The sequence below is a fragment of the Fusarium solani genome (genome assembly GCF_023522795.1).
Source record: "Fusarium solani strain SB1 chromosome Unknown bctg00000002, whole genome shotgun sequence".
NCBI classification, from domain to species: domain Eukaryota; kingdom Fungi; phylum Ascomycota; class Sordariomycetes; order Hypocreales; family Nectriaceae; genus Fusarium; species Fusarium solani.
The window spans coordinates 1,023,976-1,039,550 of NW_027072155.1; the positions used below are offsets into that span (position 1 = coordinate 1,023,976).

The window sequence follows — 15,575 nt, forward strand, 5'->3', positions numbered from 1 at the left end:
GTAGAACAATGGTGAGAAAGATTTGCAGGTCGACTGGTTGGGGCGTGCTCCTTGTCTTGAGTTTTGATTGCTTGCTTCTCTTCAACCTCTGACTGTCTCTGGATCTGCATCGCCTCTGGCTTCTGATTTTTGGGCCCTACCCAAAGGACCGACGACCATGGGATGGGATGGGGATGGCTGGCACGCGGCGCAAAACGGAGCGTCCCGCCCGGCGAATAAAGGGTCCCTTGGATTCCTAGGCTCAAAGAGTCCAGCCCGCCACCGAGAAGTCGGCAAAGACAAGGAAGCAAGCAGCGGCATGGCAGAACGCAGAGTGACGGCACCGGTCAGTCAGGTGGTAGCGGGCATGAGCACCACCACCTTGGCCATGCCAGACCATCACATTCACATCCTGCATCATCGCCAACCACCAGACCCATGGGACGTGCCTCGGGTGAGCTAGAGCCGGTCCAGGTAGACTACCTTGGAAGGGCAGCAAGCGAGTGACTGACTGACCGCGACACTACGGATACCCAAGCCCTGAATCAGGTACCTAGGGATCCAGTGATCGATGGATCGAGTGATTCAGGGTTGATGAATGCCCAAGACTTATGGGTTCCGCCCTCCTATCAAGGCCCAAGCACACGGTCCCAAGCTCCTGAATCCCAGCCATCGTTGGCGGGGGGAGCCAGTGGTTGAGTGAGCAGTGTCCACACTCGTTTCAACCTGCTTCACTGCCCGCTGCCGTCTTCTGTAATGTGATGCAATACCGCGCCATGTGTCGCCGCTGACCGTCCTCGGGCAAGCCGCTGGAATGGTGCTTGGCTAGAGGCCATTGGGCCCTCACAGAGAAGCGCAAGGAAGCTGTCGCTCTGGTCTCATCTTCGTATTGGCGTCTGTGCTGTGCCTTGCCAGCACTGAGCCAAAATTAGTGCCCAGCAGGCTCTTCTGCGACTCCGTCCTGAACCGGCGCAAAAGAGTGCAAAACACAAGAAATCGTGTAGGTGGGGGTGAGACATCTTAGGTTGCGACCCCTCTGGCCTGAGTGCTCCAGGGCAACCCTCGCAGAGGGCGAGCGCAAACTGCTCAGATTCCAGGCAACGAGACCGCATATTTCGATGCCGTTGTCATGAGGAAACAATGTGTCGGGTAGTCAAGGCGATGCAGGCAAGTAAAAAGTACAGAGGGTGACAACAATAAACAACAAGACGAGATGAAACAAATCTTTGTACATACCCAATCGCTGGGTGAGGACCTACCCCTTCCATGGTGATGATGGGCTTGAGGCCGTCCTTCTTGCGCTTCTTGGCGGCAAGACTGCTGTTGGTGCTGGCATGTCCATTGGTGCCGGCCGAGGAAGGCGGTGGCTTCTGGGATTCGGGAGATTCTGTGCCGTTCATGATGGTATTGTTGATGCTACCAGCGGGGGTGTAGAATCAAGGCTCAAAAGAGGAGGGAGAAATTCAGCGCCAGTATCGCTGTCGCCGCCGGTTCGCCAATGGTTTTGGGCCGTCGCGAATGTTGCAGATGGTCTGGTCTGTCGTAGCGCGAACTGCAACGAGATTCTTTCGGCGCTGAGAAATGGACGAATGTCGAGGTGGGGGTGAGGGGTGCTTGTAAGTGCTCGACTCGGTGGGCGGGCGTCTCAATGGCGTGCGTTCGCAGCAATCGGGGTCCCAGCAGAATGGGAATCGGCCGAGTAATTGTTGATGAGGGTTTTCGGAAGATGATAGGAGATGGTCGACCTGACGGGAGAGAGGATGGTATCTGCGTGTTGGTGCGGCAGTGGCGCGGGATTGGTCGCGTCGCAAAAAGTCGAAACAAAGATATTGCGCAGTGGCGGCGCAACCTGGCTAAGATCAACGGGCAGAACGAATTGGCCGATTAGACTGGCTGGACCCAGTCTGATTGATCAGAACGGATTGCGATGGGGCTCTGGGCGGGCCGCGAGTAGTGTAGGCGCCGTAGACGGATCTTGGGACGAGATTGAATGAGAAGAGGAAAAGTTGGGAGGAGGGGGAGGGAGAAGAAATTTGGGTAGAGATGGATGAAGGCGGGAGACGGGAGGCGGGAACGGGAACGGCCTGAAGCGTTGGAAGGGGAGGAGCAACAAGGCCAGGGTCCGGGTTGATCAAGCTCTGCTGGACGAGGTATCTTGCAGCGCAGCGCAGCGCAGTCCAGTCCAGTCCAGCCGGGCCAACAGAAAACAAGATGGCTTCTTTTACAAGTGCCAGTAGCAGGAACCCAATCGCCGGCTTCCGCGGCCAAAGGCCTGGTACCAGCTGAAAGACAGGGGAGAGGTCCAAGAGCAACACATCTTGTCAGACGGAGACGGAAGTTATCATTCAATTTTATACAGCTACATTGGAAATATCAATGCCAAGGTCGATATTGACGAGAACAGCAGACAGGTATAAGAGCCAGAAAGACTTGAATCATGGCGTCGCCGAGACATCCATTGCGATAAGTACGACGATGCATTGGTGCAGAACAACGGATGAAAGATGGATGCATGAATATCTACCTATTTCCACTCAACACGTGGGCCTGAGCTGTTCAACGCAAATAACATCATTTCCACCAGTCAGAAAGAAGAAAACAAGCTTCTTCCTCGCAACTCAAAACGCTCCTCAAGAAAAACTTGTTCCCCCGTACCTGAACGATCTTCGGGCAGCGGTAGTTGGAGGTGATTCGGAGTAACGGCAGTCAAAGTGGTACACCCGCATCCGGCGCTTAGAGGTCGCACACGCGCGCAGACTGTAGGGGACTGACGCCATTTCCCCAAAAGCTCACAGGTACATTGCTTACGCGGGGTACTTTCAAATCGGCCAGCCCGTTGGAGATTGCGCTGTAGGGAGGGAGGTGCTGTAACTTTTTTGGTTTGGGGGGAACGTTTGCTTGAAGTTAATTCTGACAAAGCTTGACGAATGGCTTTGATTCTTGCCAGATCTCTTCTTCCTTATTGGGATTTCACATACTGCAGCGTCGATACGATCTTGGCCAATATCCTTTTCAATATTCCAAGCCTCACTCGTGGCATGGATGCCAATATTTCTGTGCAACCGCTGCAGCCCCCAAAATCTAGAGAGGTTGGGCTGACGTCACTGCGTCCCTTGTCCAAGAAAAAGCCTCCCAGGGACCGGACCACACACCAAGGAATTCTCTCCGGCGACCCCGTCGTCTACCCCTATCGTGAGAAAAATAAACTTCTTGGATAACGGGCTTTACAGAACTGGCATAGCATTCCCGCTGAAAGTGGGCTTTCGACGTAATGCCTCTTCCTTTGTCCTCCGATGCCTTGCAGGAAAACGAGGTTCGCAGCGCACCAGTACGACATGCCGAGCTGTAAACAATACCAGATTTCACCAAAGCCACGTTGGAGAGACTGTTCAGAAGTGGTGCAACTGAGAAAGTGATGACAGTTCCGATAGGTTGACAGCCCAAGTCACGCTCTTCCAGAGAACGAACTGAGGCTTGTTCCCAAGAGTCACCTGGCCTCTCTAGGACTCGAAGGTGTGGTAGGTAGACTTAGCTCCATAGCAACAGACAATAAATACCTCTAAACGTTTCCAATTTCACGTGTTAGCTTTAGAAAGAGGCTTGACGAGATGAACGCATGACACGTGGTAGAGAGATCGCCATATCATATGCCGCTAATCCACCAACATCACAGCCTAGATTACAGTCACGCTCGACCCATGACGAGATGGCAAAAGTCTGTTAGCCCATCAAATTATCAGGCCTTCTTCACTTTCAGTTAACTAATAAGTTTGACTTCAAATGCTTGTACGCCAAACGCCAGTACCTATCCCGCCAACACCAGCCAACGTCTTTGATCCACCCCTAGTAGCTTACAACCTGTATGCGTGCCAACACATGCTTCCAACCAAGAAACCGATGCCAAATCTCAACCAGCATTGACTTAGTTGTTCTTCTTCTTGCTCTTCTGGGTAAGCTTGCGGAAAGCATCCATGCCTCCAGCACCCAGTGGGCGGTGGTTCGAGTCACGGGCTCCAGTGTACGTGCTCTGGGGTGCGATGGTGTAGCTCGATGGCAGGTTGACCATGCGAGCCGAGTTGTTGGAGCGTGATGGAGCGAGGAAACGCTCGCGCTCGGCGTCCCTGGAAGACTGCGCAGGGCGCTGGGAGAGGCTGAACTGCGAGTTTGCCTTTTGACGTTGAGCAAGCTTAGCGGCCCTGGAATGACGGTTAGTACACCAGTTGGACGGGTTAGCAGGGCAAACACATACTCATAGTCGAACTCGCGAGTCTCGATCTGGCGCTTCTTGTAGTCGTCTGTCCGCTTAAGAATTGGTCGACTCCATTCACCAAGCAGTCTCTGAGCGATTCGCTTGATGCTAGGCTCAGGCTTCTTGCTTCGTGTATAAAAGACGACCACTCTGCCAATGCCGCTGCTGAGGAGTGCCTCCTTCTGAACGTTGAGCTTGGCAAGAGCCGAGAAAATATCGCGCTGGATGTTGTACGCCGGAAGGGAGCCGTCATTAAGGGGCTCCAGGAAGAACTTGACATGCTGCAAAAAGTTTGTGTCGGGATCCAGGACGGCATGTTGAACATCGTTGCGGTTCAGAAGGCCGGTGACTTCGGGGAGCAGCTTGAGCTTGTGGAGAGCAGGCTGGCCAGACTCACGAGCACTATTGTCTGCCTGGCATGCCTGCTCCATTCGGACCTTGAGATCTGCCAACAAGTCGTCGAGTTCGTTTTCGAGGTCCTAGAAGAAACCAACGTTAGCCACATTCGCCTCCAGAATCTGCCGCTGTAAAAACATACAATCTCGTCCTTCTTCCTGCGCTTGGGACCGCTAGGCTTCTTGATAGCGGCATCAAGAGCTCGGTCAATGGCCCGCTTCTGCCTCTCCTCGGGTGTGAGATTCTCCTCCTTGTCGGCTTCCGGTGTAGCAGCCTTGGCTCTGGGCCGTCCCTCGCCATCGGCTGCGCGTCTCGATCGTCGTGGCTTCTTGCCCCCATCGGCATCATCCATGACAACATCTTCATCTCGATCTCGGCGCTTCTTGTCTCGTCGGCCTTCTCGAGGCTTCTTGGCAACTTCCCCCTCTGTGCGCTTTCGCTTGGTCGCCTTTAGCGTGCGAGCAACGTCTTCATCGATATCGACGGGTCGGTCTTCGATGTTGGCGGTTTCAGGGTCGTAATCTTCGAACTGGTCCTCGTCGACTTCGGAAAGCGCATCGGATTCACGATCAGAGTCGGCCGCCGCAACAGCATCATCATATTCCCGCTCCTGGCCATCGTCAATGGGGTCGTTGGCGCGCTCGCCAGCAGGGGAGCCTCCTTCGGACATGGTGTCGCGTCGTTGATCGCGTCGGCGACCTCAAAGACAAATTGTTTGTCGTGTAAGCTTTGAAGGCCGTTCCCCGTGAGTTAACACTCTCGAAAGAGTAGCGAGTGAAGAAAAGCGGATGGATGAGAAGCTTTTAGGGACAAGGTCGCAAACTCGAAGTTACAACTTTCTTTGGCTCTGAAGCGCCACAGGCAATGATGAGGCGCACCCTGGCTGCTGACATAATCAGCCACTTCCCCTTCCGGCAGCTGCAGCCTCAGGCAAACAAACAGCTGGAGCTTTGTTTACTTTGGCGCTGGTTGCCATTGACGATTGATGCATGCAGGTTGACAAAGGTGGCTCTTTGCGGATGACAAGCCTGTAAAAATATCATCGACCCGCACACGCAGACTTCAGGCAGAACCACGACTCTCAACACACCAACAGCGCATTGGACAGTCATGGATCGCCGGACTTTCGAGGGTCCCATGGACTGGGAATACCAGGACAGCGGTCCATTTGATCCCACGAGTCCCTTTACACATGCAGCAAAGAGCAACTCACAGAATGGTTGGTGATAACTTTGGCCAGTGATGGCTGGCGTATTACAGCTGCTGCGCTATGGCAGTGGCAGGAACTGGCAACAGCTGCTAACCGTTGACATCCAACACAGTTTTTGCATCACCCTCGAAATCTTCGCGACCGAACCCTTTTGCGAACCTGGGCACACCCACAAAAGCTCAACCACCCCAGACTTCCTTCTTTACACCTCAACTTCCCTCCAAGGCTGCTGCTCCGCCCTTTCGAAATCCCGCCTTCACTACTCCCCGACGGCCGTTTGAGGATCTAGCCTTGTCAGAAGCTTCTGGTGCCGAAGATAGCCCTGCTCAGACAGAGGTGTCTGACTACCCCAACGACACTCCCGAGGCGGATCGCATGAGCGACGTTACCATGAGCGGAGTCTCGAGCCCATCGAAAGTCGACAAGTCATTCCGCTATGGCAAGTCTCCTTTCGCAACCAAGAAGCACACATCTGGGAGAGGAGAGATTAGACCGGCCCGAGACCTCTCGGTGTCTGATATGATGCGCAAGAGAAAGAGGCACAATCTCGACAAGGACGTCAGCATAGTTCGCAGCCGATGGGAAGAATCAGAGGCCGACTCCGACGATAGCGTGGCGCCGAAGCAGCACCGATCTCGAAGCAAGAAGAAGGCCAAGGAGCCTGCTAAGGGTTTCGTAGGGAAGCTGTTCCATATGCTGGAAGAGCATCCCAACGCCCCCGACAATTTGTACCGGTGGATAAAGTTACTGGTCAACTTTTTCCTGGTCTCAATCTTCGTCTACATTGGTTGGTCTGTCGTGGATACTATTAGAACCGACATCTACAACGCCAACGAGTTTGCACGTCTCGAGATCACGGGCAAGATCGCAGAGTGTACTAAAGAGTATACCGTGAACGGGTGCCAGAGAGAGCACCGGCCACCAGCTCTGGACCCAATGTGTGATGGATGGAAAACCTGCATGGAACAGAATCCCGGGTCCATCATGAGGGTCAAGGTCACGGCGAAGCAGATTGCCGAGATCATCAACGAGTTCTCGGACACAATGAATCTCAAGGCCTGGGTAAGAGTTTCTAGGAGAGATATTACGATTCCCAGACTAATTAGGCGGGCAGGGATTTTTCTTTGCGGTCCTCATCTTCTGCTCAATCGCAAACAACTTGGTATTTGGCGGCTACGCCAACAAGGCACCGGCGCCTGTCCAGTCACAGTCGGCCACTACGATCCATGATCCATCAATTCCTCCAGAGGGTGGTCCTGGATTCATGTGGATTCCTGTTCAGACGCCCAGAATGCAGCGACATAGGATGCTCGATGAGGGTACGGACACGGATAACTCGCCGCCCAAGATGAAGCCGATTCTGGCGGCACCTTATACACCTTCTGGACGCCGAAGCCCAAGCAAGGGAGACCGGTCACGGAGTCCAGTTAAGTACAACCGAAGCCCGAGCAAGGGGAACCGTGACCCCTTTGCATAATGGCCGTTTGGGCTTGGAAGTCACATGGTAATTCTTCTATGTCGAGTCAAAAGGGACTGTATAATAGCATGGCATTGTTTTGGGTGCATACGACTGGTGGCAGGTCTGGGTGGTGTTTTGAAAATGGGGCCCATTGTATACTCTAGCATTTTGGTCTGTCGAGACAAGTTGACAGATATCTCGAGTGTCATACCAATCAATCAGCTGATTTACGAAAAGACGCATGCCTACCACAGCAGCATCAGCTGAGGTTCCTGTGAATCGCAAGACCCTACCAAGACGGTGAGCCGGGATTGGCGTTGCAGCGCAACGTCATGATGGAAGCTGAAGTGGTTGGATGCTGAAGCGAGACAGAGGTGATGACGTATTGTGGGGTAAAAGGGAGAGGGGCATACTGCCCGAAGAGTATCAAACTTGGCGAGGGAGCATCTGATACAGCGCTACAGATGCAAGAGACACAATGCTAGGACACTCTCGGGTTTCCGAACTCTACAGGAGAGCGCTAGAGGCTGTCTGCGGTCTTGGCGGTGGGCTGTGAAGCTGTCAAGTGAAGCTGCCGACAGCGACGCCAGGGGAACGGCAGGCAAGGCTTGTCGATCAAAGCAGGGCCCTTCTTCACCACCATCGCTTGGGAGAAGCGTCCATCATGGGTCACTAGCTTCGAAGGAAGACCCCTCTGACATCATTCTACATGGACGCAAACCACGGGAAGCCCGTTGGATTCGCGAATGGGGTCAAGGCGGACGGGCTGGTTTCCGATTTCGTTAAAGAATGGAGCGGCACATGGGATTGATAGACATGGGCGTTTGATGTGCAGATTGCCAGTGCTGGAAAAGATGTGCATGAGCCTGGGAGGTTCCGTGGTGATCCAATTGGACAGCTCGGACGATTTGGGGCTGTGATGGCACATGGAGATTGGTGCAAGCCTTGTCAAAGGACGATGAAATGTTTCAGTAGGTGTAAAACGATTGCGATCCATATGAACTATTAAAAGTGGTTAAAAACTTCAAAGATGAGGCATAAATAGCAGGAATAACAGGAAAAGGGAACAGGATGGGGGATGACCAATCACCAACCACAGTGACGATTTCCTGAGTTCATGGCCCAACATTGGTTGAAACATGACATCCATCCAATTCAAGATTTGCGGTATCGTATGCATCGAGATTTTCACATACCTCCAGCTACTACCTCGACCTCTAGCTCCAGAACTAGAGGGAGACACACGCAGCACCGCGAGAAAAAAACAAGCTTCGCCTTCTCTACGGAACCTAAAGCGGAAAAATCCCCGTCCTCCCACGAGGAATCGCAAACCTAGATACCACTCTTGAGACTCGTTCCCCTCCATCTCATCATCCTTCATCGTTTCCCTTTCCTTCCTCTCCACTCGCAACTAGGTCATCCGCAGAGGAGCGAAACGAGCCCAAGTGACCCGCCTGGAGCTAAACATCGCCAGCTCCACGAGACGATGCATCGTGAGACGAGACCCGGACATCGCGATCGACTCGTTGACTGAGAAAAAACGACCCCAAGCCCACCGAGAACGAATCGGGGATAACAAGGACGGGTCGCGACAGAAACAGACCAGGAAGAGAGAGTCAAGAGTGAAGCCAAAAGAGGAGCATCGCGCTATCCAAAAGCTTCGCCGTGATTCCACTGCGTCTAAACCGGCACGAGGTTGGTTTGGACTGGATGCGACTACTTCCTTGGTGCCTTCCAAGGACAACCGCAATCGCAATCGCAATCGAAATCGAAATCGCGGGCCTTTTTAATTCCTCGAGAGATCCAATTTCTTCCTTCTCTTCCATCGTTTCCGCTTTTCCAACCTATCCTCCTCTTCTTTCACGCGCCAGCTCTCGATAGTTGCCAGTCCGCGCCGTGCATGGGCCACGGCAAACGGCGACTGCCACTTTGCTCACTGACGGATACCTACTGGCACCATCACCGAATTAACCGCCGCCCAATTCTGTCTCCCGGCAGCGGAATCATCGTTCTGCAATACGCGAAAACGACGGGGAGTGCAGAGTGGCATTGTGCGCGCTTGAAAGCGCCGTCACCCCTGGCCTATTTGATCGCCTACGTCTCTCTCTTCCTCCCTTGCTTGACTCGTAGGATCGGCGAATTGCTCCTCCTACCCCTGTACGCCAATCCGTCAGCTGTGAGCTTCGCAGCTCACCTCTACTAGTGTCGGTATAACCACCAGCTAGCTCTCTGCTAGGAAAAATCGCCCGACGCCTGATTCTCCGCCTCCGAGCCCAGCAATCGCGACTTCATTACAACTCGATCTGATTCGATCTCAAGAGCTTGGACCATTCTAAACGGTCGCCTCCGCCTTCACGATTTCCCCCCACCACAGACGGTGACGCGAAAGCAGAAGTAGGAGCTATAGCTGCCCAAGCTGCACCGACAATTGCTCCGGAAGCTTTGGTGGTTGGTAGGAGAAGCAAGAGAAACAGCTCCAGCTCCAAGCTCAAGCTTCAACCCACCATCACGATCTTTCCTCGCAGCATGTCAGACTGCGCCGCAGCGTCCTTCAACATCGTCCCTTCGAGACCTCATCCCGCCGCATTTCCTCTGAGCTGAAGGTCGGAATTCGCAAACTTGAGACGACGATACCGATACTTTCATTCGAACGAATCTATTTCCTCCCCTTCAGTGCTCGTCAACGGCCTTCTGGCAAGGCCTAGAACGTGCGCGATGGACGTGGACAGCGCCCCTTCGGGGGGCCCCAACCAGCAGCACCCCAGCTCTGAAAACACGCCTCAAGGTCAAGGAGCTCCATCCCAGGGCAACCCTACCCCCACCTCAGTCCAGTCCTCTAATACACCTTCAACCGCCTCGGGCACCGCAAACCCAATCAGTCATTCGCAAAACTCAAAGCGCCGTCGTGGCTTGGGCGTCGTGACACCCAATGCTTGTACAGAATGTCGCAAGAAGCGCGCAAAGGTACGTGGTGGAGCGGATCACCTCATCTCATGATATGCTTCACTTGGAGGCCCCTCTTTACTAACACTTATCACACCATAGTGCGACGGCCAAAGGCCATGTGGGCGCTGTAAAGGACAAAAAGACGTCGAATGTGTTTACGAGATCCCTGTGCGACAGTCGAAAGAAAACCTGCGGTCCGAGATTGAAAACCTCCGTCAAAGGCAGCGTTCTAGCGATCAAGTCTTTGCTGCGCTCGTCCGACCAGAGCTTTGGGAGGAGGTCCTGACTCGGCTTCGTGGTGGTCAATCTGTTGAGACTATATCAGAATGGCTCGGTGGCATCCTACCCTCAGGCGGAGGCGCAATACCTTCATTCGCCCCGAGACCTGAAGCACCGACTATGGGCCCTGTTGCTGGCTTTCCGGGTGGTGGACTTGGAACATTGGCAGCCATGAGCCTCGGTGTGAACCCTGTGGCAGCGCCACAGGGTTCGCTGAGGCCTGAGATGGGCCAGCATAGTCCTTGGCACTTCTCTTCTCACAGCCAGGCTGGGTCGACTCGAAGCAACTCGCACCCAGACGTCATGAGCTGGACGACGGATCTTAGAGGGCCTCCGCAGACTCGAACAGGATCATGGGCAGAGGGCATCCACCCAGACCAAATGTCAGACGGCATACAGAGGTATCGCGGCGTCGAGCAGGTTCTGTCACCATTGAATGAACCTGAGCTGCGAGCGCCGGCCACCACATGGACGAATATCACTCAAGATATTACCCTCGTACAGCACCTCTTGGCGCTCTACTTTTGCTGGGAGTATCCTACCTTTGCCTCGTTAAGCAAGGAACACTTCCTGCAAGACTTTCAAGACGGGCGATATCGATACTGCTCGCCGATCCTGATGAATGCTCTTCTGGCCCTGGGCTGTCGTTTCTCGACCCAGCCCATGTCGCGTGCGAATCCTAACGACCCCTACACATCTGGCGATCACTTTTTCAAGGAGTCGCTGCGACTATTCGCTCAAGAGACAGATCACCACTCTCTGACAACGATTCAAGCGCTCGGTATAATGTCAATTCGTGAAGCCAGTTGTGGACGAGACTCGGAAAGCTGGTATTATGCAGGTCAAAGCATCCGGCTTGCCATTGAGATGGGACTCCACCGCATTCAGGATGAGGGGGACGAAGATGAAATCGCAGTTCAGTCGGCAACCTTTTGGGGAGCATTTGCGCTGGATCAGTGAGTTTACTGTTTCAAGATGGCGTGTCTGCTGCTAATCTGTTTCCACAGCGCCTGGTCCCTCGCCACGGGCTCATTGCCTCAGTGTTCCTGCTTCCCTCACCTACCACCGAAGCCCGCGATAATAGGAGATATCGAGGCTTCTCTGTGGGTGCCCTACACCGACGACGGTGAGTCAAGCAGCAACATTTCGCTTCCGACGAGTCTGACGATAGCAGGGGCTCCGCTGCAACGCTCATGCCAGCAGCCATCTAATGTACGATCCGTGTACAAGTGTTTTTGCGAATTGAGTGTGCTGGTTCACCGATCTCTGTACATTCTACACTCTCCGGGCAGGCCCCTGACATCTAGGGATCTGTTGGACATTTACACCCAGTACCTGAACTGGTATGATCGGATACCAGAGGTGCTGCGGCTGGGGCACAATTTTACCCCAGCCGTTTTATTTGCCCAGTAAGTGTTGCAGGATGCCGATCATGGCGGAATGGGTTTGCTGATTAGCATAGCATGTATTATCACTTTGCGATCTTACTACTTTTCCGACCCCTAATCAAGTTACGGATTATCGGATCCAAGGTCTCGCCGCGAGACGTTTGCTCTCAGGCAGCAGACGCCATCCAAGGCCTTTCGAGGTCATATTCATCTCTATACACCTTGCGAAGAACTCCATCCTTCGTCCCCTACTTTGTCCTCACATCAGCCATCATGCATTTGGCTATTGGGGCAACAACGGTCAAGTCGGATGATGAGGATGACGACATGGAGAGAGACATGGAGAGGGCGGCAAAGATCGACCCTCATGTGGTGGAATCAATTACTCAGGGGATCGCGGATCTCACCGAAATGGCTCCCTGCCATCACTTTGCCGAGCAGGCTCTCAACATACTACGCTATCTCGCCCAGAAATGGGACATCGAAGTGGGCATCAGCGGCGACAAGCTGACAGCGGAAGAGTACGATCGGCTGGTAAAGCCGCACACAGGAAGCCTCAACTTCTTTGCGCCCAGCGTACGCGAGGGGGACATTATGTGTCAATGGGGCACAGGGCAGATTCTTGCGGGAGGCGATGACACGGCCAGTGTCAAGAAGACGGGGGATAGTATGGAGAACCCTCTTTTCTGGCCATTCCCGATGCAAGGACGTCCTATTTTGCCAAGCGGCAAGGAGTTGGAGCAGGCAGGCTTTGCGGTGATATAAGAATCCTCGGTGGATTCTCTCATGGACGACATTCTGCTCTTGTTTTGTTATTCCTTTGCGATTTTGATATCCAGGAATGTAGAGTACGGGATCATGCCTGGTGCTTTTACCAGGCTAACCGGGGGAAATGGCAAGCGGGAAGGCATTGCTTGGCGAAAGGGAGGCCCAGTCTGCGGGAGTATTCCCACTGCAGCTGGCAAAAGCGATTTTGGCGACATGTATATGAAGGGAGACGATACTTGTGTAAGAGGAGGAGAGGCAACGGACGATATGGGTCATGGTGTTTTTGGATGATTGGGTTTGAAACACGATATCCATCAGGCAGAATTTGAAATTCGTAAAATACGGTCACTCTATGCTTCACTTGAGTGATGCCATCGATGGAAGCATTATTTCTGCCTAATGAAGTCGTAAGTAGAGTTGCCATTGAGAGACAAGTAACATGGTCTATTCTCCTGTCCTGCAGCCCCTGAGGTTGCGAGATTGGACCGCTTCAGGAATCGTGTTGTCGTTCAGGACAGCTGATCCCAGGGTTCCATAGCCTAAGATTCCTTTTGACTCAGACTACTATCTCTCATTCTTGAATAACTTTATCTTATTCTTGGGTAATTTAGGAATACAATTATGAGGAGATAATCATAAGGATCATATCATAACGAGGGAAAGCAAGAACAGAGCTGTATTACATTTACATATAGGCGCAAATTAAAGGAGTCGTGATTACTTCTTACCCTTGCCCCTTCGCTTTCTAACTCCCGCGGCGGGCCCATCGTCTTCACTCTCCTTCTTCACATCGTCAACCGTCACATCGACGATATCGTCGCTAGAAGTGGTTTCCTCTTCGGCGGCAGCATCCCTGGCCGCATCAAGCACCTCGTTCACGATACGCTGGCCCTCGTCCATCTCTCCGTTGAGCGCTCCGCACGACATGCACCTCCAGGAGCCCATCTCAGCGAGGGTCTTTGTTCCGGGAGGGGCCTGGCCGTTGACGAGGCGGCAGGACTGGCAGATGAGGACGATGCGGTTCTTGGGGGCCGTCTCGTCTTCACCAAGGAGGACGTCAAAGATGCGGTCGTACCAGTGCGTTTCGGAGGTCGAATAGGAGGAGTACGTGCTCGGCGGGGGGTTGGGCGTGCCGGGGAAGAAGGCCGGAGGAGGACCAGAGAACTCGGCATTGGGCGCAAACTCAGCACCGGGCTCCAAGGGATTCGGGGCGGGCATGGGGCTAACGGTGGGGGGACCCTCTCGGCGCTGAATGTTGGCCGTAGGAGGAGGCGGCATGCGAGTGCGGCCCGGGACACCCTGAGCAGGACTGCCGCCAGGATGATTCTTGCCGTCCATCTTATCTCCGGAGTTGTCTTCGGCGCCGCCCTTCTTCTTCTTGCCCTTTGTCGGTCCGTCGCCGCCGTACTTCTCGATCAGCTCCATGGTGGAGTCATACTTGGTGGCATCCTTGAGCTTCTGAATGGTCTTTGCGCGCTCCTGCTGGTGATCCTTGAGGCGAGCGCTAAGGCTCTCGATGCGAAAGTTGTAGTAAGCGGCGAGGGTCGTGCGAGTAGTGTAGATGCTGTCATTGTCTCGTCAGTGCCTTGGAAGTGACAACAGGTCTGGAGGAAGCTCACAGCAACGGTCCGCTGCACAGGCCGGTCCATTCGTATGCGCCGAGGTTCGTATATCCGACAACGAGCAGCAGGACGATGGCGTAAACGAGGTAGGCAAAGGAAAGATAGAGGGTCCAAAGAACACGGGCGCGGCGGGAGTTGGATCGGACCTTGTCGAGGGAGGCCTGTGTGTCGGCGATCTTGCTAGAGAGCGTGGACAGGGTCTTTTCGAAGTCGGCGGATTCGCCCTGAAGAGGTTAGCTAGCTGGAGAGTGAGGGCATCGAGGGCGGAAGCGACGGACCTTCCAGGGCCAAAAGGCCACCATTTTGACAGCGGGGAGCGGAAATCTAGAGCATGTGAAGTGGTGAAAGGAGTGGGCGCGATCAAGTCGACAAGATGAGAAAAAGAGGGGAAAACAAAGGAAAAGCGCGTCGTTGCTCGGTAAAGAAGAAAAAGATGGCCAGATACGAGTTTGGCGGTGAAAAGAAGAGAAGGTTGTCAAAGTCGAACAAAGACGAATGAATGGTTTGTTGGAAAGGTCAGAGTTCCAATGAAGCTACGTACACTGGCCAGGTGTGTGACCTCATTGAGCTGTTCAGGCGGGTCAGGAAATAAACGAGACAGAACACTCTAGCTCCTCCAAGACGATGATCATTCTTACATAAAAAGGACTAAAATAATAAGAATGATATCAGAAAATCCATAATAGAATATACTGAAAGTCTCTTCTTTTTATTTTACTATTTTATTGCTATCCTTAGAGTATGATATTCTCATTTTGTTGCTTTCGTCAGTGTCCTTTTTATTGACCTGCCCGCGTGTCATGGAGCAAGGGCAAGCTCATGTGGGCAGGGGTCAGCTGCGGGCGGCAGCTCCACCAACGAGACCACCTTGGAGGCAAAGGAAAACACATGCCACATTGGAGGATATAGTTTCTTGCAGTATTCTTGTTGTCATATCGCATGTTTGTACTCTAGAAAGAGCCAGAGAAAGTAAACAAACAGCCCCTGGCCTCGGACGCGTTGGACAAAGCTTACGAGTCAAAGCGGCCAATAGGAATAACGCAAAGCAACTTACAAGAACCCAAGTCATGAATACGTAGAGTGAACTGAGCAATGAAACCCAGCCATCCCTTGAATTCCTGTTATAAGTATACGAGGGCTTGGTCCAGGTCCTCGTGTCATAGATGCGCATCAAATGCGTATCAGATATCTACTCTCAAAACATATTTGGTTTCTCGGTAACATTACCTGTCTCTAGTTTGAGCAACCTTACTCACAGTTGTAAGCTGATGTGAGAGAG

The 15,575-nt window shown here is 53.2% G+C and overlaps 5 protein-coding genes across 5 annotated transcripts; 2 read left to right on the forward strand and 3 right to left on the reverse strand.

Annotated features, from left to right (window-relative positions):
• Positions 1-700: 700 nt before the first annotated feature.
• Positions 701-1,379, reverse strand: MRS44_004295 (uncharacterized protein; the record flags this gene model as incomplete). Its single annotated transcript, XM_065622148.1, has 2 exons — positions 701-896; positions 1,216-1,379. The coding sequence occupies 2 exons, from the start codon at positions 1,377-1,379 to the stop codon at positions 701-703; spliced, it is 360 nt and encodes a 119-aa protein (XP_065478220.1).
• A 2,522-nt stretch (positions 1,380-3,901) lies between these two features.
• On the reverse strand, positions 3,902-5,294 carry MRS44_004296 (uncharacterized protein; the record flags this gene model as incomplete). The annotated part of the gene is made up of 3 exons (XM_046267872.2): positions 3,902-4,175; positions 4,229-4,707; positions 4,767-5,294. The coding sequence occupies 3 exons, from the start codon at positions 5,292-5,294 to the stop codon at positions 3,902-3,904; spliced, it is 1,281 nt and encodes a 426-aa protein (XP_046125759.1).
• Positions 5,295-5,734: 440 nt separating this feature from the next.
• On the forward strand, positions 5,735-7,311 carry MRS44_004297 (uncharacterized protein; the record flags this gene model as incomplete). Its single annotated transcript, XM_046277715.2, has 3 exons — positions 5,735-5,843; positions 5,947-6,896; positions 6,949-7,311. The coding sequence occupies 3 exons, from the start codon at positions 5,735-5,737 to the stop codon at positions 7,309-7,311; spliced, it is 1,422 nt and encodes a 473-aa protein (XP_046125760.1).
• Positions 7,312-10,008: 2,697 nt separating this feature from the next.
• Positions 10,009-12,671, forward strand: MRS44_004298 (uncharacterized protein; the record flags this gene model as incomplete). The annotated part of the gene is made up of 4 exons (XM_046267873.2): positions 10,009-10,257; positions 10,339-11,474; positions 11,526-11,927; positions 11,981-12,671. The coding sequence occupies 4 exons, from the start codon at positions 10,009-10,011 to the stop codon at positions 12,669-12,671; spliced, it is 2,478 nt and encodes an 825-aa protein (XP_046125761.1).
• A 720-nt stretch (positions 12,672-13,391) lies between these two features.
• MRS44_004299 (uncharacterized protein) lies at positions 13,392-14,598 on the reverse strand (the record flags this gene model as incomplete). Its single annotated transcript, XM_046267871.2, has 3 exons — positions 13,392-14,238; positions 14,294-14,520; positions 14,575-14,598. 3 exons carry the CDS (start codon positions 14,596-14,598, stop codon positions 13,392-13,394), a joined length of 1,098 nt encoding a protein of 365 aa, XP_046125762.1.
• Positions 14,599-15,575: the final 977 nt, after the last annotated feature.